Source organism: Fukomys damarensis, unplaced genomic scaffold (genome assembly GCF_012274545.1).
Source record: "Fukomys damarensis isolate Sample0158 unplaced genomic scaffold, DMR_v1.0_HiC HiC_scaffold_27, whole genome shotgun sequence".
Classification (NCBI taxonomy): domain Eukaryota; kingdom Metazoa; phylum Chordata; class Mammalia; order Rodentia; family Bathyergidae; genus Fukomys; species Fukomys damarensis.
The window spans coordinates 39,180,221-39,203,384 of NW_022900939.1; the positions used below are offsets into that span (position 1 = coordinate 39,180,221).

Consider the following 23,164-nt stretch of genomic DNA (forward strand, 5'->3'; position numbering starts at 1 on the left):
AACACATCCCCATCTGGATTTACCACAGTTTATTGATCCACTCACCTACTGGAGGCACATCTCAGTTGCCCCAATTCTTAAAAAAAAATTTTATGTTGTTATACAAGGTCTTGTAATTGATCAAAAAAATGTAATAAATATAATATAATAGCAGAATGAGAAAAAGAACAAAAAAATACAATGCTTCAAGGAAGATGTGAATTGAAAGGGTTGCCATTTTGTTTTATATATACTGAAACACACCAATACAGAATATTTAGTTGGTAGCCTGAAATATAATACCACTATAATTACAATTATTTAAAGGATAAAATTATTTTATCCATCGAACATCTGGACTCTGGAAGGAAGTCTGAGAATTGAATGCTGCCCCAGAACTACTACAAATGGGTGCGGACACAGGCCCTGCAGCTGTCTTGAATCTGAGGGACTTGGAAAGGCGGCTTCTTCAGTTCTTCCTGTCAATCATTTATTTTTCCCCTCTAAAACAAGACTTTTTCCAACTGTTTTTCAGCTTCACCATGAGTAATACATTTTGTAGATTTTCCTCCTTCTTCTTCTCTGTCTGACTCACTGTTTTCTACTGTACCCCGTAAATAAAAGTGAGACAAGCTTTACGAAAAACTGCTTAACTATAAGTAATGTGATAAAATATGAATATCACAAACTGATATGAGAGCTGGTTTCATTAACCTTTAAATATACTGTAAAACTTCCTGAGATAAATGATTCAAAAACAAGCAGAAACAAATATGTAGTTATCTATGAATGCTATGTGCCCCTTCCGGGACCCTACTTTGAACGGTGTGTTCCCAGGACCATCAAAGAGCTGTTCAAAACAGGAGACAAGCACAGCATAGAAAATATGGTGTGAGTGCGTGCCAGGGAGAGGAGGACTGAATTCTTATGTCTCCAGACCAAGAGGGGCTACATCTGGAAGCGACATCAGTCATTAGATTCTGGATTTTGAATCTGATTCCACAAACTAATGATAATTGAAAGATCTGTTTTTCAAAGAGGATTGTTAAAACTAAGATATTTTGTGCATGGAAGCAAGTGGGTAGTTGTGATCTAGAAGGCAGAGCACAGGAGCTTGCATTACCTTTCCCAGTTCCGTATTCTCTCCCATGGTTGCGCCCAATGCCATGACCTGTGGTGAAAACTCTCAGAATCCAAGCATCTTTTCCCTCCTTGTGAATGTTAGGCTTGGTAATGTACCTTTGATAAGTGGAATGCTAGGGAAAGTACAGGAGCAGAGGATTAAAATGTCTTGCGGAGTGCTTTTTAATATAAGTGCTGAACATGCGTATCTATTTTTGAAAAATGTCCACTCAGATCTTTTACTCATTTTTGTGTTTCTGTTTCATTTTGTTTGGTTTTCATGCTATTGAGTTATATATTTTTGATAGCAGCCCCTAGGGTTTTCAAATATCTTTTTCCATTCTGGATTGTCTCTTCATTTTACTAATCATTCTTTTGCCCCGCAGAATTATCAGAAATATGTAAATTAAACCCACAATGAGATATCCTCATGCATGTGACAATAACTATTGCTAAAAGACAAAAGGCAAGTTGGTGGTAAACATACAGAGAAAAGGGGACCTTGTACATTGTTGGAGGGAATATGAATTGATATAGCCATTGTGTAAAGTAGAGAGATCCTAAAACAAACAAACAAAAAACCCTGAAAATAGCTTTACTACGTCAATAAACAACTCAGGCCTGGGTATATACCCAAGGGAACTATTGAAAGACTACCTACTCTCCCATGTTCATGCGCTTCAGCACTACTCACAAAGCCAAGCAACCTAAATGCCTATTAACTGATGAATGGATAAAGAAACTATGGCATATATGCATAGTGGAATGCTAGACAACCTTAAATGAAGAAGTAAACTCTATCAGATATGGGGCTAAATGAAACAAGCCAAGAACAGAGGGGGAAACACTGTATGACCTCACCTGTATGCAGAGCCTTAAAAAGGTAATCACATAGCAACAGACAGTAGAAAGATGGTCATCAGAAGCTGAGGGGAGGGTGTAAGATGGAGAGACGGAAGAAAATACTGATGGGTCGAAGAGTACCAAGACTCAGTTACCACAAAACAATGGTAAGTTGGTGGGCTGGGGATGTAGCTCAGTGGCATCATGCCTACCTTGCAAGTGCAAGGTCCTGAGTTCTATACCCCCAGGTACCAAAAAAAAAAAAATGGTAACTTGGTGAGTTGATAGATGTGTTCAGTAAGTTTACTGACTAGCTTTACAATGCATACATTGATCAAAACATCAATTGTATGCTCTACATATATATAAAATTATTTTTCAATTAGAAATAAACATTAATTTTTAAAATACTCTTACCAAGTTGGGCTTTGATGTGTTTACTTCATTTGCCATGAGACTGTAAGATGTGACCTAAAAATGACAGTGAACACTGCTGCTGCCCCTGAGTGCCATCCAATGGAAAGACAGGGATTTTTCAGTGTGAGAGAGAAGCTGGCTGTCCAACCTTAGTAAGAGTGAGTGACAAGATTCATCTTGTTCAGTGCAGTCAGCCCCTTGTGAGCCATGGTGGAGAGCAAGTGTGTTTCAGTGTGTCATAACTCATGGATTATGAATGATGCGTTTCTTTGGAGTTGTGCAGTTACACTGCTTCAGATCCCAGCTTTTCAAGTAATGTCATCACCGGAGATAAAACTCGGGTCTGTGGTTTTAGGATCCTGAGACAAGGTTCAAAATTCTCAGTGGAAATCATCTAGTTCTCTTTGTGGGGAAAAAATATGTCAATCAAGATTCAACATTCAAGTGTTGTTGACTGTTTTTGTTGTTTTGTTTTTTCACCTTGATAACATTGTGTGAGCTGAATTTGAGACCCCAAAACACTACAGTAAACTCTGGATATGATAAGGGCTTATTAAAGTATTTTAGAAACAATGTGCACAGAAAATGGCCTGTGAAATGGGCAGATTTATCCTCCATATAGCACTGCTCTGTGTCACATAGCGTTGTTGGTATGGCAGTTTCTGTCAAAAACATTACTTCATCCGTATTACTCACTAGATCTGGTAGATCCTTACGTCAAAACGCCCATGAAAGGGCAATGTTCAGAGGATGCAACTGAAGACACTCATGAAAAAGAACTTTCAGAACTGCTTCAGAAACGAACAAGAATGACAAGCATGTTTCACATAGCTCCTGCGGGAGACCTAAACCCAACTTGCCATTTAAAGCCAAGCCAGCTGAGTGCATCCTAGATCAGGGAACGGCCCACCCAACCACAGACAACCTGTGAGGAAGAAAAGCCACCTAATACACCAATCAAGATCCTGAAGAGCCGAGGAGCATCAGTTGCCAGATACTGATTTCAATTTATTTCAGGAACCGTTGTTGGAACTATTCCTATTTATTTCATACATATCCACAAAAGTTCAAAAATATCTAAAAGAATTATGCAATCAAGTGATTACCCCCCCAGAAAACAGCAGAGACAGTCTCTGAGAGGGCAGGACACAGAAGACATAAAGACCACAACAGAATTTGAACATGATCACCTTTTACATTTAGGATTAAGAATAATGTTTCAATATTACAACATGAAAATCTTATACAAACCGGAGATCAGAGGCGTGCTTTACATTTCTGCACTTTTATTTCCCCATACATTCTGACCGAGATGAAAGGTAGAAATTTCTAGCTTACAAGCTCCAAGTGACTCTGTGAGCTGGGCCCGCAGAGCAGACAGTGCTGCTCTTCCCCTGCGGGCACTGAAGGAAGATCACACTGCACCCCGCTGTGCCACACAGGGATACAGCTGCATCTCAGTTAAAAACTCATGGCTACACCCGCTCCATTTCAAGAAAGCATTTCTCTGTGTAAGGACTAAACTGTTACACTGTAGCAGTTAACCAGACTGACTTGTATTCCAAAAGAAAATCACTTTCTCCTAGGTCCCAACTAAATGTGGCCTACACAGCTGATCTTTCACCAACATGGCACTGAACTCGAGGTCTCCATTGTTGGTCCCGCTGTTTCAGTTTTCTCTATGTACACTGCATTGCAATTTCATTCTTTCAAGTGCAGAACAGCCTTATAGGCGCATTATATGTTCTTCATGCTCCTCCAAAGACGTTTAATAATCTAGTCCTCACTGACATACTTTCTAAATCATGTAGTCCTCTCTCCCTGTTTGTCACTCCTGCCTTGGCAGTCTCTCTGGACAAGAATATTTTTAAATGTCCTATTTATCTTGAACACTAAAATTTATAGAGTATCTATTTGTTGTGAAAATGTGGTAATATTAAGAAATAGATTTCATCTACAGCTTTAAAGTACCTCAGATTTTCCTGATATATTTGTTATTTATTATTATCAATGAAACATTTTTACCTAAATTTCAATTTTTTTCTTACATTATGTGAAATAGCTTTAAAGTACCTCAGATTTTCCTGATATATTTATTTATTATTATCAATGAAACATTTTTACCTAAATTTCAATTTTTTTCTTACATTATGTGAAGTGAGACATTTTATATACAGTGAATCCACTTAATATGCATATAAATTACTTTGGGAGTAAAGTGTTTTAGGAAACTATGGTAAGAAAGCTTGAACTATGGTCCATAAATTTTTCTTAAATAACAAATTATCTGATTAATGTATCAATGCCTTTGTAGACTGTTTTCATTGTAAAATCCAAATATTCTAATGTAGAATGGGGGTTGTAGTAAAAAATAACTTAGTGACATTATCTTTGGTGATGAAAATAATTTTTTAATTTTTAATTAGCAGTTGTATATATTTATGGGGTACATGGTAATATTTAATACGTCTGTATTGTAGTAATGAGAAATTCAAGTTAACCAATCCATCACTTCACATACTCATTATTTTTGCAGTTAAAACATGTAAAAGCTACTCTCTTAGTCATTTTATGACAGTTAATGCATTACTAGTGCTTGCAGCACCTGCCCTTAAGTCACCGAAGCTCGTTCCTTCTTCGCCAATTTTGTAATCATTGGTCAGTATGAGCCGTTTCCACTCCAACCTTCCATTCCAGTCTGTGATGACCAGCATTGTCCTTTCTACTTTGAATTTAAAAATAATGCTCATGGAAAACTTTTTCCTACCACACTTACTCAAGAAAGGTCATGCCACATCGCATATAATATTTTTAAATTAATCACTGAAATGCTTTCCCAAAACAGCAATTAGTATAACTGACCAGTTTTGAGGGGGGAATTATTGCTATTTCACCTTTACTAAGCATACAAAAAAGTAGTAACCATATACTTATTGGTAAATTATTATTTATCTGCTGACAATTGAGAATGTATATTCTAAAATTAGTATATAAGGTAATTGAATATAATTTAGTGTCATTTTGTCACCAATTACATTGTAATTTGCTAATGTATCTATTCCAACATACCATGATTCTCTATTATTGGATTTTTGTTTTGTTTTATTTGTTTTTTGAGGCAGCATCTTGCTTTGTAGTTCAAACTGGTTCTGAACTCACTACAGAGCTCAGGCTGGCCTCCAACTGGTGGTGATCCTCCTACCTCAGTCTCCCGAGTTCTGGGATTATAGGCATGAACCATTGTGCCAGGCTATTCTGGCGATTTTAAAAATTAATTTCCATTAGGTAAAATAAAACCAGGAAAGTTATAAGTTAAAACTACATTCTTTATCAAATAAATCAATTTTAATATATTCTTTAAGATTAGCTGTTAATTTCATCGTAGGTGAAGTAATAACAATGTTAGGATCAAACTGAGTTGTTTATATGGCTTCTCTTCTCTAACAGAACCATTTGGAAAAGTAGAAGACAACATTTGTGTTTCTGCACTTAAGCTTGTTTTAGGTTAAACAATATATTCTCTACCAACTTCAAATGCTGTACGTCAATGAAGAGAGACCCACGGTGAGAGAGCATGTTTTGTACAAGCATGAGCTGTCTGTCATTTACTCATGAGTGAATTCCCAGGTCCCCGATTCTATAAACTGTATGGGTTCCATCTGCGTCGACTCCCTTCTCAGCCAGGAGGAACACAGTGGCGCACATATCTCAGTAGGACAAATGTTGGACACTTTGTCTACTGCCTTCATCTCTCTTCATCTCTCATATTAGAGCCATCATGCTGCATATCTGAGTCGAGTCAGAGTGTCTCTTCAAAGAAAGACAACCTTCCCTTGGTAAAGCTTCCAGTGAAAGCCCAGGCCACCGTACTTGCCCTTTTGCCTTCGAGGAACAATTCACAAAGGATAGGTTGCCCCACAAGGTACAGGGGAAATCCTCTGTTGCCTTGCAGGTAAGTTTAGTTGCCCATATTATTTATTAAATTGTTTCTTGGAATAAAATAGGCCAAACAAAAAAAGAAGGGAAGGTAATATTTGCTCTAAAAAGTAGAAAAAAAAAAGAAGCACATTTTCCTTTTCCCTTATTTCCTTTCCTCTCTCCTTCTCACTTCCTCTTTAGCCATTTTCTTCCTATGTCACACTATTAATTACACCCTTTGAACCTTATTTACACTTTTAGTTTTTCACACCAGAGAAACTATTTTGTTTTTACTCAAGTGTATCCTTTTTATTTCACTTAAGAGTATAGCCTCAATGTGCATCCATTTAGCTCTAAATGTCTCTAGTTTCTCATTCTTTATGGCTGAGTAGTACACCATTTTACAGAAAAACCACATCTTTATCCAGTCTCCAGGTGATGGGAATCAGGATTGTTTCTAAGTTTTAGCTATTACAAACTGTGCCGATAGAAACATGGGTGTGCATATTATCACTCTGGAAATCAAGATGGACATACCTCACGTAAGTAGGATTAGAGGCCCCATTTGACCCAGCTAGCCCTCTGCTGATTATCTTTTTTCTTATAGGTATTAGCTTGACTTTGCCCTTTCCTTCTTTTTAACAACAAAAGTACTCATTATCACCAATTTTTCCTATCATTCTTTACATTATATTTCCTTGGTCATATGAAGCCTAAAAATGAATAATTCTGAGTTTCTTTAAAATAATTACAGAGCAAGCTACACGAAAAACATGGATATAAAATATGTAAACATTTACAGAAAGAAAAGACTTGCAAAAAAGCCAGAGTTTCTAAATAAGAAAGCATGTCAAAAGAAACTCAATTACTCAAAAATCATATTACGTTAGCAGACAAAGGAACTGCAGAAGATGTAGCCGACCTTAATTTTAGCCTAGCAGCTCATGAACTTTCATTTAAAAAGTGAATTCAAATTAGCTGTGACCAGAGAGCTCTCATCTGCACTAAAATGGCAGAAAGGGTTGTATAAAGGAAGCCAATGATGAATGGCAATGAATTGAATCAGATTTTTTGCAAGTTATTCCAAAACCCAATATATTCAAAGTATTTAAATATCAAACTGTTCACACAACCATCGGAGATGAAAAATAGGAGGGAGGGAAAAGAAAGAAAGGCAGGAGTGAGGTGGGCTGTAGTGGGAATGTTGCTCCAGACACAAGCTGAAAAGCCCGTAGCCCAGCTAATAACAAATCATGACATTAAATCTTAAGTATATGTCAAATTTTCTCTTCTGATTTTTTATATTATTCTCATATATAAAGTAACAGGCATTTCAAGCTCTATATACAGACTAAGAGTAATGAAAAGAAAATTAAGTGTCAATTACCAATAACAATTAACATATATTGAACTTTTACTATGTGCTACGTATTGTGTTAGCACATAGTGAATTTATCCTCTTACTTAATCGTGAGATTAATTCTTAGAGTAAGTACCACTGTGGTTTCTATTTAAAAGACTGCCGATAACCGTAAATTCTTCACTCTGATTTGGGCCACTCATTTCTACGTGAAGCATCTAATGCGGTGGATATAAATAAAGACAATGAGGCTTTGAGAGCTTTTAAACCTTCTCCAAACACCGAAGAATTAGAATAATGAATGCCTGAACAGAAGGAGAGAAAAGATGAGTATGCACGGTAGATGAAAAATGAGCAGAGCTCAGATATAAGAAAGGGTAAAGCAGCCAAGGGTTGGCAGAGATGAGGACTCGGGGAGAAAGAAGTTCATTTTCTATGGCTTCCGTAACCACCAATTTGTAACAAGTTATCACAAACTTGATGGCTTAAAACTCCAGGTTTCTGCTATCATAGTCCTGGAGTCAAGAGATTCAAAATCAGTCTTACTGGGCTAAAGTCAAGCTGTCCTAAGGCTTTGACGCTACCACCTGTTTCCTCCCACTTTTCAGCTTCCAGAGATTGTTTGCCTTTTGTGGCTCTGGCCTCCCCCTGGCATCACCGCAGTCTCCTGTTAGGCACTAACTCTGATCCCTGCTCTCTCTTATAGGGACCCCTGTGATCATGTTAAGCCCACCTAAAGGATGGAGGATAATCTCCCCACCTCAATACTGTTCACTTAAGCACCTCTACAAATCCCTTTGCTCTGTGAAGCACTATGTTTCCAGACTCTAGGGCCTGGGACACGGACATCTTTGGAGGTTCATTTTCCACTTGCCACAAGAAAGGGTAAGCGAGGACACACAGCCTGAGGGAAGACAACTTTGTGCAGCAAAACTGAAGATCAGTGAAAACTAATGGAGGTTATTTAAACAGAGAAACTGCAAGATCAAAGTAATATTTAAGGGTGAGTAATCTGGCATTTGCAGGTGATTCATCTATAGCAATGGCTCTTAAAATTCGAATGCATTAAAATCATATTTTGATTTTGTTATGAGGTCCTTAGGTCTTCTTGCTGGGTCTATTGTGGAGCCCAGGAACTTTCCTTTTGAAACAATTCCTACAGGTAATTCTGAGGCAAGTGGTCCAAGATCATGCTTTGAGCAAGGCTGGGGCTATAATGTTTAAATCTACACTGAAATCTCACTCCTTTGCCACACAGAGAATTGGGTCAGGATTGAAAGCAAAACAAAACATAAAAATCAAATGTATTTGTTGTAAGGTGTATCACAAGCCTAAAATATAACTATAAAACAAGAAAGGGCCTATTTGAAGTATTAAGAGGGAAAAAAAGCTACCTGTACCCGATAACAGAGAAGACATCTGAGAACTGTGCATTGGATTTACTGGACACTCACGAAGGGTCAGATGGTGTTCAGGGCATTAGTTCATTTAACTCCGAAAGTGTTTATTATTTTAATATCCACTTTATGGATCAGAAAATTGGAATTTAGAAGAAGCTTTTTCTTTCACGGAGCTAGAAAATGATAGAACTCATGTTTGGTCATTGTCTCTAGCATCTAAATACATCTATTTGCCCCTTTATCTTCATCAGGATGCTAACCCACTGGAAATAAACACTCTTCTTATAAAACCATAGCTACAAAATATGCAGTCACTCAATGGATATTTCTGATTCATAAGTATTGAGGGAGGAAACAGCAAAAGATTAAGATTCAGAGGTTAGGATTTCCTCCTGACCCTGGGCCCACCATCTCTGGAACCTTGAACAGATCCCTTAATCTCTATGCTCTGTATTTTTCCAGTGTGGAATTACAAAGACCAGAAATCTCTTACCAATCTACTCATCTGGGTATTTTATGAATATAGCAATTATGAATCATTTCAAACATCACCTATTACTCTACATTAATATGATCGTGTCTTCCCTAGAGAAGGAATTCTGTCTTTATATCCTTAGCAGAAACCCCTTTGACCAACAAGTGGCTAAATAAGAAAGAAATTGAAGAAAATCGCATGTTCAAATCTTGCCAAGAATAAGAAAAGAAAATATCCCTCCAATAAGTTAGCCCAAGGATTCAGTGACACAAATAACCTGATGTAGCTGAGAGACAAACTAAACTAATTTTTAAACAGGGTACAATTAATTTGGTAGATTGAGAAACTTTAGTGAATGCACTAATGCATAGAGTCCTTCTCCAAGAGTCTTGCCATCCCTTACTTTAGACACAACCTGCAAAAGCAATGTATAATCGATTATCCACTCCATGGCAAATGAAAAGTAGCAAATATGCCAGAAGGTCAAGCAGGCTGGACACTGAGTGCTATATGAAGCGACAAGGAAGGTAGCAAATCCATAAAAAGCGAACAGTATGCCTCAAAACCACAGTGGGACTCTTCTTCCTATGGGGTAGATGCAGAAGGGGAAAGAGCACTGCCTGCACGCACAGGTCTGGTTTTGCATGTGTTGGGCACACAGACTCAGCATGGACAGAGTTACATATCAGACACACGAAGGGCTGGGATGAAGAACATGAGATTCCCGCCCCGTCCTTCAGTAGTCTGGGATCTGCGCTACGGTAGCAAGCCAGGAGCCTCTGAGCCTGCATGCTGGTCCCCAGGAAGTGCTTGACAGAGGTCTAGAGAGAGGACACTGTTCCTTCCAGGCCCAGCCCCTGGGAAGCAGTTTAAGGAAACATGGGAGTCACTCCAGAGACAGAACAGTAGCCTAGGAGAGCTACCCACAAAGGGCCCACTGAATCACTACTGCCCACAGCAGGCGCAGCCTTCATGCAGAAGGATCTCTCAGAGGAGGCACCATGTGGGTCTGGAGTTGCATAGACCTGGCATTGGAGCTAACTTGGCATGGATATTCAGGCCCCAGGATTTTTACCAGTAAAACATCTATACCTTCTCACTGTTCTCAGAAGTGGATGTCATATCGCTGGCATGTAGCTGAACTTCTGTTAATCAAACTCTTTTTCAAAGTTCTTGTATCATTACTCATGAAGTTTGGAAGGAATTCAGACAATCCACGTAAGGGGGCTTCTGCATGGAATTTCTTTGGAAGTAGCAGGTAAGATTGAACCACAGGGATGTCAAGCTTCGGCAGAGACCTCTGCCTTCCTCCCACCGATGATGTGTCAATCTTTCAAGTTACTTCCAACAGTGAAGACAGAAAACACTTTTCCATCCAAAAACTTGGCATAGTAGGGGTCTAAAAACCTAAGCAGGAGTTCAGATTCCTGCTGAGTCAGGATACAGTTCCAATCTTTTCCCATCTAGATTGTGTGTCCTAAGGAAGTAGAATTATGTCTTACTCGTTTTTTATGCTCCACATATTCTAACAAATAGGAGATACTGGACCAATAGTTATTGAATGAATAAATTAAAAAACATTGAACAAATACCCGCTCTTCTCTGATCCCAGTAGTCTTTTCTTTCCAGTAACTGCATCTTATATCCATGTGCGAACTATTTCTTAGGAGTTATTAGTAGATCGCAAAGCCAGAATATTTTTACCCTTCCATTCAAAAAGAACGACGGATCGAGCATGAGCACATACAGAAAGAGAGACATAAAGGGGATTTACGCTGCGGAGTGAGAAGAGATTATCATTGTTTTCAGTCTTTCCTTTTCGGAGGCCCTACATATGTGAAAGGGTTTCCGATAAGGCCATAGGAAAGCTCAGAAGTGAAAAGTCTGAAGCCCTGGCTGACCTCCCACATCTGCAAGCGAAAAGCAAGAAAGAGAAGGCACCTGCTGCTGAACGCCACCAACTGCTGAAGGAAAACTGGCCAGTGAGGCGGACCGACCAGGAAGGGACAAGGCACACGTTTGTAACGTGATTCACTATTCCTCCCTCTTAGAGATCAGCGTGGAAGAGCTCTCCTGTCAGATCATGACGATCTACAGGAAGTTAGAGAAAGTAAGTGCTGGCTCTCGGGGCAACCTGGGTCCCTTAGAAGAGCCACTCAAGGTAAATTTCTGGCAACAGGGGGCATGGAAGAAAGGGCTCTTCACAGCTCCTCTTCTCCAAGCCCATCTGTAAAAGCACAGACGTGCTTCACGAATGGGGCATTGTGTACGCTGTGGGGTGGCCTTGGAGGATGGAAGGGGTGCCACAGAAGTATAATCCTTGCCGTTTCAGAGACACATTGCTGCTCACTGGCACTGTGACATGTGAGGAAGAAAAGTCATCAGGTCACGCTGCGGAGGACTCCAAGGCAGGACTCCAGCCACCACCGACACTACCGTACTGTGAAACCTCAGTGAGCACTCCACTCAGCAAACGGCCTTTTAACAATAAAGGGAGTTTTGAAATGCCTCCTTAGTACTCTGAGTTCCTCATACTTTTGTAGAAACTCATTCACGAACAAAGTTAAGCACTGAATGCTTATTTCTGTGACTCAGGGTGATGGGGAAAATGTAGAGGCAGCCTCACAGAAAGGAAAACTGAACTAGTGAGTTAAGCGATGCTATGTTCATTACTCTTTAAATGCAAGGTGGATGCTAGAACCACGAACCCCAAAGCCGACAGCCTTTATTAACAATTGTGCTCCAAGTAAATACTCCTGTACTGATACTTCCCATATATTATTTTTTTTTCCTCACAGCATGCATCACCCAGTAGCATCCTCCCAAGATACATTATTTGGTAACTCTTGAGAAGTCTAGGGTGGTCAGAGATTCCTCTTAAACAGAACCTTTATGAATGAGTTAAAGAACATGAGGGTGTCAGGCGTCCAAATTGTCTCGCTTTCCTCGAAGTGGTAAGTGGTACAGTACTTCCTTCCATGACACATTTGCAGAGCTCATCAAACTACATCCATGAGATTCCACTACCCAGAGATCATTACTTAAATTTCGTCAGTAATCAGAAACAGTGGTCAAAAGTAATGTATAGTATCTTCAGGAATTATTTTCATCCCCCAAACATAAGGCAAACTCCACGGGGGCTCTGTCTTGCCCTCAACTATGTTTCCAACCCCTAGAATACTCTTTGGAATGCAGCAGGTATTTAATAATCATCGTGATGTTTGGATGCAGAATGAAATTAGACTGTTGCTTTGAGATCACACCATGAATAGGGTGGCCAATGTGGAATAAGGGGTATGGGTCACTTTGTCAGTGAGGGTCCCTGCAATCTGTTCTCTAACATTGGCTTAAAAAATATTGTCACTGTAGGCCATGTTTGTTGTACACAGTGGCTACATTCATTGTGGAAAGTTGGTACATGTACAGAACACATCCTAATTCTTTTTAAAGGAGGCTTGTGTTAAAACACAATTTTCTCTCTTTTCTTACCAGAGTTGAATGCTTCTCTGAAATGTTAGGAAAACTAAACATGACAGAGTGAGTGTCCAACAACCAATATGCACTCAACAGATAACAATTAAACAGCCAGTAAGGCAAACACATATGGTCTAATGTGGCTTCTGATATAATCTTTACAATATACAGTGCTCAATTTAATTGATAAAAGGTAAAGCTTCTGTTGAAGTCAGCAATTAAAGACCACAGGGAAGCCTTTAAATCAGTTATAGCCACTGATTTTGAGATTGCAAAAGCCAAATGGAAATTCCACCAAATTATCTTAAAATAAAACCAGAAAAATTTGAGATTTTCTTGGTGCAAAGAAAATGTTTTCATATTAAGTAGTTCATTCATAAGTAAATAGAAAGACAGAAACACATCATTATATACACTATTCCCAAATAATTTTTCTGTTCTGAAAGTTAGTTTGTGAAGTTATATATTTTCATAAACAGCTGGATAAATACTTCAAAATCATATTTCAATTTCCCCTGGAATTATATCCTGTGCTTTTAAATAAACTCAAAGGACAAATTTTATGGAGGGGGGGCTATAAAAATTCATTTGGAATCCTTTATGATAAACAATATATATAATAACGTTGTACAGTAATATTGGGGCTAAGAATAAGATGCAATAATAACATATTAAAAATTTCAGGTGGTTCACAACTTGATTATAAAGGCAAATCCAAAAAAAAGAACTCTGGAGTGTGTGTGTGTGTGTGTGTGTGTGTGTGTGTGTAATCGTGCTTGTTTCTGGGGATCAAACTCAGAGTCTTCTGAAAGTTATACAAGTGCTCTACTACTGAGCTACACCCCGACTTAGAATACTTTTCAACAATTGTAAAATAATTGTAATAACTAGAAAACTTATAGGGTGACCACTGTCAAGATAAGTTTCCATTGTCCAATTTAAAGATATATGTTCTTGGATCTCAGTATTTTATGCTTAACTGTTTAAAGATGCATTTCTAAAAGAATAATTCCATCAACCTAGTATTATGTTCCTGTTATTTCCTGACAAAACACATAACACACTACTAGAAATCTTAAAAAACTACAAATTTTGAAGTGAAGCATAATTTTAATAATAGTGCTAAAGTAAGCCACAAGAGGTTACAACGTATTCAAAATATAAAATACAATGAAGCGGGTTGGGGATTTAGCGCAGCGGTTCGGTGACCTGCCTTGCAAGTGCAAGGACCCGAGTTCGATCCCCGGTGCCAAAAAAAAAAAAAAAACAAATACAATGAAGCTATGTCCCTAGATAAATGGTAAAGGAAGTAGGGTCTGTTTGATCTGATCTGCTTCTTTACATTAAATTTGGCATTTTTTGTAAATTTTTGTAAATACCTAAAGGTGTAGGGGGAGTGGGAGGGGTAGGGTAAAGCTAAGAAGGGAAAATCAAAAATATGAGAAAAGGAAAAAAATGGAAACAAAGTCTTTGTAAATAGGGAAGGGTGGAGGGGGTCAAGGGAGGGCAGGGGAATGGAGAAAAAATAAGAACCAAGCTCTGTCATGTAAAGGTACAAGAGCCCAATGATGAATGTAACTGTACTGTATGCCTAAAAAGTACCAATAAAGGAAAAAGGGAAAAAATTAATTTGGCATTTTTCCACATAACTAAATCTTTATATAAACTATCTTGAATTTGAAAAAGAAGATTTAATAACAGTCTACCTGTGTCCTTTTTGGAAGAAAGACCTAGTGCTTAAAGACACAGGTAGACTGTTATTAAATCTACTTTTTCAAATTCGAGATAGTAAATCTCCTTGATGTTGTAATATCATTTAGATATTCCTTAGGAAAGACGTTTTCTTTAGTAGATGACATTCGTAAAATTATTTATTATACATCGTTAGAAATATGGTAACACTGCCTTTAAATAAGGCCAGTCTGTTACAGTGTCTACAGTAAATCACAGATCAGAAAGGGTGTGGAGGGCTTAGGAGCACAAAGTTTTAAATTCAAGAACTGATGCGGAAGAACATTAAAATGAGCTCGCTACTCAACTTTCAATCTGCTGTAAATCTTTTCACATAGAACTGAAACTGCTCTAGGTGAAATACCTATTGTCCAAAATTTAAAATCCTCCATGGAATCCACTGCATTATTTTATCTATGCCATATAGTGTGTTTCTGAATATGGACTCTAATATTATGAGAAAAAATATTCTCTCATTATATGTATCACCTTTAAAACACTTTAAGAGTCTTATTATCTTGAAGTAGGTTCTCAGTTATAATCTCAGATATATTTTCAAAACTTTACATGTAACAATAAAAAGTACCTGTATCATAATATCAATCACAAAACAAGTTCTGATATATATACACACATATATATGAGCAAAATTATTTCATTTAGATGAAGATTTTTCAAGACAAAGTAAAATTGTTAGACTACTTCAGACTTTGTGAAATAATTATCATTTTTAAAGAACCAAGTTAGTCTTCAGAATATAACTAGAGTATCACAGTATGAGACTAGTAATAAATATCACTAAAACACCATAGTTCAAAACCAAGTATCATTTTGAAGTTATTTTCTAAATGATTTTTTTCAATTTAGATGCATCTGTATTTCAAAGTAAATTATTAATCCATAGGGACCAAATATCCTCACCATTATGTGAAGGCAGGAGCTGATTTCAGGGACATTCAGAATTGCCCTTCCTGCCTGTGCCTCTATTTTCATCCTCTGCTTCGGGACATTGTTCGAATTTCTGTACCACGAGAAGCCTTCAAATCATCAAAAAGTAAACATGGTTATCAAGAGCCTCTACTGCGCACAGGCCCGGTATCCAGCTGAGCAGCCAGTGTGCCAGGTGACAGCCTGAGCGGGGGGCTTGGGGACAGGCCAGGGAAGGCAGCGGACTGTGAACACCCCAAGTACGTGGCCATCCTAGGTGCTGCGGGCACCAAGGGAGCTCTTTAGTGACGGCACGGCAGGTGCAGGGACCTCAGTGAATCCCCCACACCCGCCACTGCCAGAAATCAGTCCCACTAGGGATGAACCTTCTTCTCCCCTGTCTCAGCCCAATTAAAGAAAAACAGTAGTCACTAGTAAATAATCTCACAAGTGCTCTTTATAATAAAACTCATTTAAATATTAATTTGGCCCCAATATAAAGACAACTATTTGGTGACTGCAGCAAGTACTTAGCCAAGTTTTATTATTTTAAAACTCCTGCCTATAAAAAGTTTCATCCCCAAAGTAGAAAAAAAAAACAAAAACAAAAACTAATCTGTTTTCAGAGACTGTATTTTTCCTTTTTGTAATGTTTATTTTTGTTTGCCCATTTCCTTATTATCTCTTAGGAAACTGTTTCTAGCATTAATTTGTTTATTCTAAATCAGATGGCAAAAATCCATCAGAATTATTGCCCAGACTCAATGGTGCCCATGAATATGATTCTCGGGATATTGAGGGGGAAATCAAGTTTTTGCTATTTTTGAACCGCTTTGACATTCGCAGCTACCATTCAGAAATCAGCCAGCGTAGAAAGGTGTGTTACATGCAGCAGCCAATTAGACTGAGTCTGATGGTCATTATTAAGGCACAGTAGCTATCAAACGATACCCGAGGCAACCACTCTCCACACTTAGGATAACAAGATACTTCTGTGTCCTTCTGCAACCCAGAGAACCTCAGAGAAAAAGAGTCCAAAACTATATAGCATCGTGGCATCATGACTAGCATTTCAGAGCATATTGGAGGGAATCTAGCAACCCTTCCGAAAAGCAGTCTTGAGCATGAACTTCGTGCTTCCAATAGGCATTTTGGTAGAGACGAAAGTACAGATATAAGTGCCCTTGAACAAAAACAGTCACCTCACCTGGAGCAAGTCTCTAAGGCACCCAGAATCTACACTGGAGGGTGCTCTTACAGAGGAATAAATGCAAGTCTGTAAAGAAGGAGAAAAGTCTTAGTTCTCTGGGTAGCAAATAGGGACTCACGGGTAGGCTGACCTCTGAGTTGGGCTTCTAAAGCTGAATGGAATTTCATCACAGCATAAAGAGAAAGGAAAACTCATTACAGTGAGGGGAATGAGATGAAAAGACACTCGACCTAGGGTAACGGCATATATCTATGAAAACCCACAGAGAAATCAGACAGAGCAGTTGTGTTCAGGGTTTGGGCAATGGTCTGGGATGAAGGCGGAAATGTAAGAGAGTTTGTACATGAAAGTCTGGAAATATCAAGGCTAAGATTTATTCTTCTGTCAACAAGAACTCTGACTATTTTAAGGAAGAACACTGACTTAGCCCTTCTGGTCTCTATGTTTCTCTCTAGGACAAATAGTTTTGTGTGGGCTTTGAGTATTTCTCCTTAGGGATAGACACATAAAATTACAAATCAATATGTAAGTTATATCTTACATAGACTAGACACTTAAAAGGAATATGCTTACTGATCAGTGAATAGCCACACTTGTTATTAATCACTTTAACCAATCTTCACTAACAGCGTGGAATACTGGGTGGACAAAAGTGCAGCTGGAAACATCAGAAAGGGAGGCCTCCTGGGAACCAAGACAGGTGGTTTGGAAAGCGGGTTTTTAAAAAATTGTCAAAGCACAATGAACAGAAGTTGTAGGCTGATTGGACATGTGAAGGACAGGAGAGCAAAGTTTTGTAACCCAAATGATCAGGAAGAGGTTGATGCAGATAAGAGGAAGAGGAGATAAGACAAGCCTGGAGGAGGAAGAGCTGTGAGGATCTGAGGGCAGGTGCCCCCCAAAAGAAATCATGCTTGGGGTAGTGCAAGGTCAAACCACCACTCTAATTTTCATAGGGAAATCTGCGCTGTGAGGATCCTACTTAGAAGTCAGCTAGAGAAGTCAGCAAGTCAAGATGTTTGCTTGGATTTCCAAAGTTTCTGATATCGGGAATTGTGTCTCCCACTAAACTGCAAACCCAACTAGCATTTTTATTTTTTCCCCCTTCCATCAGACATTGAGCATCTATTCATGTTTGCTCTGAAGATATTCCTGAGCACTTACAATTTGTCAGGCATTTTGGATCTGGGGGTGCAATAAACAGAGAGACAGTTCCCCACTCCACATGAACTGTATCTTCCCAGGAAAGACTGACCAAAGCCAAGTGAGTAATGAGCACATAATAAAATCTCAAGTTGGATGAGTCTGTAAGAAAACTAAAGCAGGGAGAGAGAGGGAGAAGTATTCCTTAAACTAAATATTTATGGTACAGTTGAAATTTAAGCCAACCACTAATTAATGACTTTTCTCCTAGTTTTTCCACTGTAGATAATAATATTTAAAAGCCAAGCGGATTTTCTGTCTCAAGGAAAAGGCCAGTCAGATGAGATGGGCTAGCGGGATGCTTTGGTAAACATCTTTCATCTCTAGGTTGAGAGCTGTGACCTCAATTTAGTTATAATATAACCTGATGGTTCAGAGCAGTCCTTAGCAGGGCCTCTAGTTACACGGCAAGGCAGAAATCTGTATGAAAATAACAAGGTCTAGACAAATTACACTCAAAACTTTGACAAATAGCTACAGTCTTTATCAAGATGGCACATTTTTTCTTTTATCAGTTTATCTTTTTTATTAAAAATGTATACAGGTAGTACAATAAATGTTTTTACTGTTCAGCAAGATCAAAGCTATACCTTTTCATGTGGTTATGCTTGAAATTAAGAAATCACTCTGATGTAGAAGTACATGGAAACACAGAGTAAAGTACATGAAGAGGGAGTAGAGTATAGCATTGCTGAGCTTCCCTCCAGAGAATGAGCTCCAAGCAAATTTGTCAAGAAAAATTATTGGCATTGTATTAGCTGAATGTATTTCTCTATCTGTCATTGGACTGGTAATTTAATACAAAGAATGTCATTGTAATTATATATGCACTCATGTTGGGCATGCATCAGAGATATGCTTTCAAAGACAATTCCAACAAGCTATTAGGAGGTACATCTTACATGCAAGAGATCAAATCTTCCTAGGTTTAATGATTAACAGTGATTAATGGATGCAGGTATTTAAAAACCTATCTAGCAGTGAAGAGGTAGAAAAGTTCCTCCATGTGCTAGGTTGTGGCTTTTCCTTCCTTCTGAAACACTCTCTTTCCTTGGCTTCCCAAAACTCAGACTCTACTGATTTCCTCCTCTCTCTGATTATTCTGTTGCTGCTTGTCAGAGCTCATTCTTCTACCCAGCCTTTAAACACTGGCATCCTGCCAGGTTTCATTCAGGATCTGCTTTTCTTTTTTCTCTTCGGATAGTTCATTCATTCACTCCCTCAGTCATTCAATACAAGTATGTACTGGATGCCTTCTGTCTGTCTCACCGGATGCAAGTGGGATACATATGTGGACAAAACATAAACCCCTGATTATAGAGAACTCGCAGTATAGCTGGCGTTGGTTATTGTAATATACTTTTGATGCCTACTTTTATATCACTATTCTGTATCTCTTCTTTGAGCTCCAGATTCCTCTACTTTCTGATTCTCCACTGGATGTTTCAGAAGCATCTTAAATTCAACATGTCCCACGTGGAACTTGTCAGGTTGAGGATAAATTATAAGGGTTCTTCATCTCAAGAATGACATCAACATCCTTCTATCTAAAAAAACCAGAAATGTGGAAGTAATCCTTGACCTGTTCACTTCATCCATCAACACTGATCCACTTCTCCCCAACTTCACTGCCACCGTCCCTATCTCAGCTGCTTCAACTTTCGTCGGGGTCTCCCTGTGCATACTCTTTTCCTACTCCAATACTCCAGAGCCGGAAGATGTTCCAAAATGCAAATCATGTCAACCTCTTAAAGAAGATGGCCAAAATCCCAGTTGGAGTCCACCAGACCTGTTATGATTTGACTTTCTTTCACCTCCATGATAGCATCTCTCCATGTGTTTCTCTTATGTTGTTCCTCTAGACAACAAAGAGGCTTTCTTTCTGATTCTTCAACTGTCCAAATGCAGAAGAATCTTTGCATACATTATTCCCTATGCTTCTAATTCCTTTTTTTTCCTTCAATTTTCAGCCCAGAGGCCACCTCCTCAGAGAAGCCGTACTAGTTGGTTATTGGTGGCATAACAAAAATGCGCCACAGGTTGGAGTCTTGAAACAATGCATGTTTTAGGCTGGAAGTCCAAGATCAAAATGTTGCCAGGACTTGCTTCTCTTGGGGTCTCTTTCTGTGGCTTGCAGATGGCCACTTTTACACTGAGTCTTCACATGGTCTTTTCTGGGTGCATGTAACCATCATCCTTTGTATGTCCTCCTCTTTGTAGAAGTGGGACATCTTCTCTACTGGGTTAGGGCTCTATCCTTATGACCTCATTTAACCTTACTTCACTGAAGGCCAAACAGAGTCACATCGGACATTAAATTAATTTTCCATTTGGGGGCAACACATTCCAGTTCATAAAAGAATGTTCCCCTGGCTTCCCAGGTTAGAGGTAGCATCATCTTATTCTCTTAATGCCTCGTATTTCTTCTAATACACTTTCCATGGTGCATAATAGACAACGGTAGTTAGCACAGACAAGATCTGCCCCTTTCTTATCTCTGTGATCTTATCTCCTACCATTATCCCATCTCTCACTCCAATCCTCTTGCTATTAACTTAATATTCCAGGCACTTACTGCCTCACATTCTCTTCTCATGTTAGGACAAGATCACTCTTCATTCTTCTGCCTGTTTAAATCACCTGCTGCAGAGGCCTTCCCTGACCTCTGTGTCTCTAAATGTTTCATCCCAAATTCAAAATTTTCTTTACCTTTACACAGATTTATTTTCCTTCATAGTACTGCTTGCCCTCACAATATATATTACTTGTTTATTTGATTGCTGACTTATTTGCCTAACAGGAAGCTTCATGGGCTCAGGAACTCTGTCTCAAATCTAGCACAGGAGGTCCAGAACACAAGGGGCATTCCACACCTGTAATTTACAGAGAGGCTGTAGTGTTTTGAGCTAGTTTATAATGCACTTTTAGTTCACAGGGGTCCACCCTGAGTTTAAGCATGTTTTTTTTTCTGGGCCAGATCTCTGTGAAAGATGATAAATCTACCACCAAGTGCTGTGAAAATTATAGAGGAAAGAAAATAAGAGTACTTTTATTTCTAGAAATATTTCTCCTACAAAGACCAAGTGTGATCCCAGATTATTATCTGGATGCTACTTTGGTTCACCAATGAATGGAATTCCAACATCAAATTATTTGAATGTTTTGTATAGACTGAGAGGAATGTGTTTTTAAAAACAAGGCAATAAAAGCACACAGCTAGACTCCTACACCAAACCAAGTACTATTAAGAAAGTAAATATTTTTTCTATGCTTGATTTATTTTTCTAGAATCTTTAAAAAAGGAAAGTTGATCAATACTATATTTAAATTATTTACTATTTTGGAATTGGTCAAATATAGATGCGACTTAATAAAAACAATATATGTAATATTTGCAAATTCTTACAGAATTGTGTTCTTTCTCTTCCAAAATATCCTGGTAGGAGTCTGATTGCTTGTTGAAAAGTACATAAGCCAAATGAGTAACAACACCCACTGCCTTTTGATTTATTTCTCCACCTAGAGGAAAGTTTGAAAAAAAAAGTATTTGTTTAATAAGCTCATATTTAACCCTCTTTTTCTTTGCCATAGAGTAAAATTCCAAATGATTTTATGTCTTTAAGAACATCTCAAAGTTCCCTTTTCACATATCAAAATTTCCCCCAACTCTTTTCCATTTCATAACTTAATACGTTAAAAAATGTGTCTTCAAATGAGCAACTACTTGGAAAGAAATCAAAATCATGAATATTTTGTCACTTAGTTATAATTAAAATTCAAGCATCAACAAATAATTGGCCAAAACAACACCCCCAAACCTGGCAGCACTTGATAATGCAAATTTATAATCTCAGCACTATGGAGGAGGAGACAGAGGGATTGCCTCAAGTTCAAGGCCAACCTGTACTACATAGTAAGATCAAGACTCAGCTTAACTACATATCAAGACCCTGTCTCAAAAAACAAAACCAAACAAACAACCTCCCTTCTAAAACTCAGAAACCTTATTACAGGAGGCCATATGAGTAAGAGTAAAGTCTGGTGAATAGCACATTAAAGAATGAAGTTAGCAAGAATAAAGATACCTGCTCTCAAAGGATCAAGATAGCCTTTTCATGTTTTGATAAATACAGTGTAGACTAGTTTATCTTTAATAACTTGGGAGTAGAGGTTTAAAGAACTCAAATCCCTTCTGGCTATCTCAGAACATTTTTTGATCTTCCATAAATAACAGAAGAAAAATAAATTCGTATTTGTGTCTGATTGGAGAATTCCTAAAACTTCTTTCGTTTGATGAAATATGTAAGATCTTTGATCATTTACAATCAAATGCACCATCCCAGTTAAGCAGGATTTCTTAGCCTCAGCACTTATCACATTTTAGAGACAATATAAGGCTGCCCTGTGCCTTGTATGTGATGGTTTAGAGGCATTCCTGGCTTGTATTCACTAGCTACTAGTAGGAACTCCTTTTCAGTTTCAATAAGCAAAAATGTCTTAATTCAATAATCAAATATTGCCAAATGTCCTCTGAAAGACCAAAATTATACCTCATCAGAAACGAGTGACTTACAGTTTTCATAATGATTTCTGTAATCTACTCAATGGGAACTACAGAGCACCTGTGTCTCTCTGTGAGCTATGTAGGGATCAGGAGAAGACAAAGACATGGCTCCTTGACTTAAAAAGCTGAGTCCATGGCAAAGATGACATCACTGGACAATAACAGAAGACCACATCACTGAGTCCAGATGTGCTATGTTGATAACAACTAGCTCAGTGATTTACAGGAAGGCCAGAGTAGGGGAGTGCCCTGGGTAAACTTCAAGGAAGGCATGCCTCGGAACAGGACTGAAGGTCAGGGTCAGATGGGTATTGACAGACGTAATGAAGAGAGAAGTATGTTCCATGCAACACAGTGAACATATTTTAAAGGCCCAGAGTAGAGCTGGGTAAAACAAGTGTGAGAGAAATGACAAAAGAAAGGGTGAAGAGAACTCCATAAGGAGCAGTTACTTGAGAACTATGACAGGACGTCAATGGGGGTTGAGGGGTAAAAGATGTAGTTAAGTAGGAGGTGAGTTTCTTAACAACTATGGCCAAGA

The 23,164-nt window shown here is 38.4% G+C and overlaps 1 protein-coding gene across 3 annotated transcripts in view; it reads right to left on the bottom strand.

The window, feature by feature from the left end:
* Kcnq5 (potassium voltage-gated channel subfamily Q member 5) overlaps nt 1-21,572 on the bottom strand; it is a 388,898-nt gene extending 367,326 nt beyond the window's left edge. For all 3 annotated transcript variants that reach the window (XM_010617849.3, XM_010617847.3, XM_033756495.1), the window contains exon 1: nt 21,466-21,572. In XM_010617849.3, coding sequence (XP_010616151.1) covers nt 21,466-21,530 — 65 coding nt within the window. In that variant the 5' untranslated portion in view covers nt 21,531-21,572. The remainder of the gene's footprint in view (nt 1-21,465) is intronic.
* Between the last annotated feature and the right edge of the window lie 1,592 nt (nt 21,573-23,164).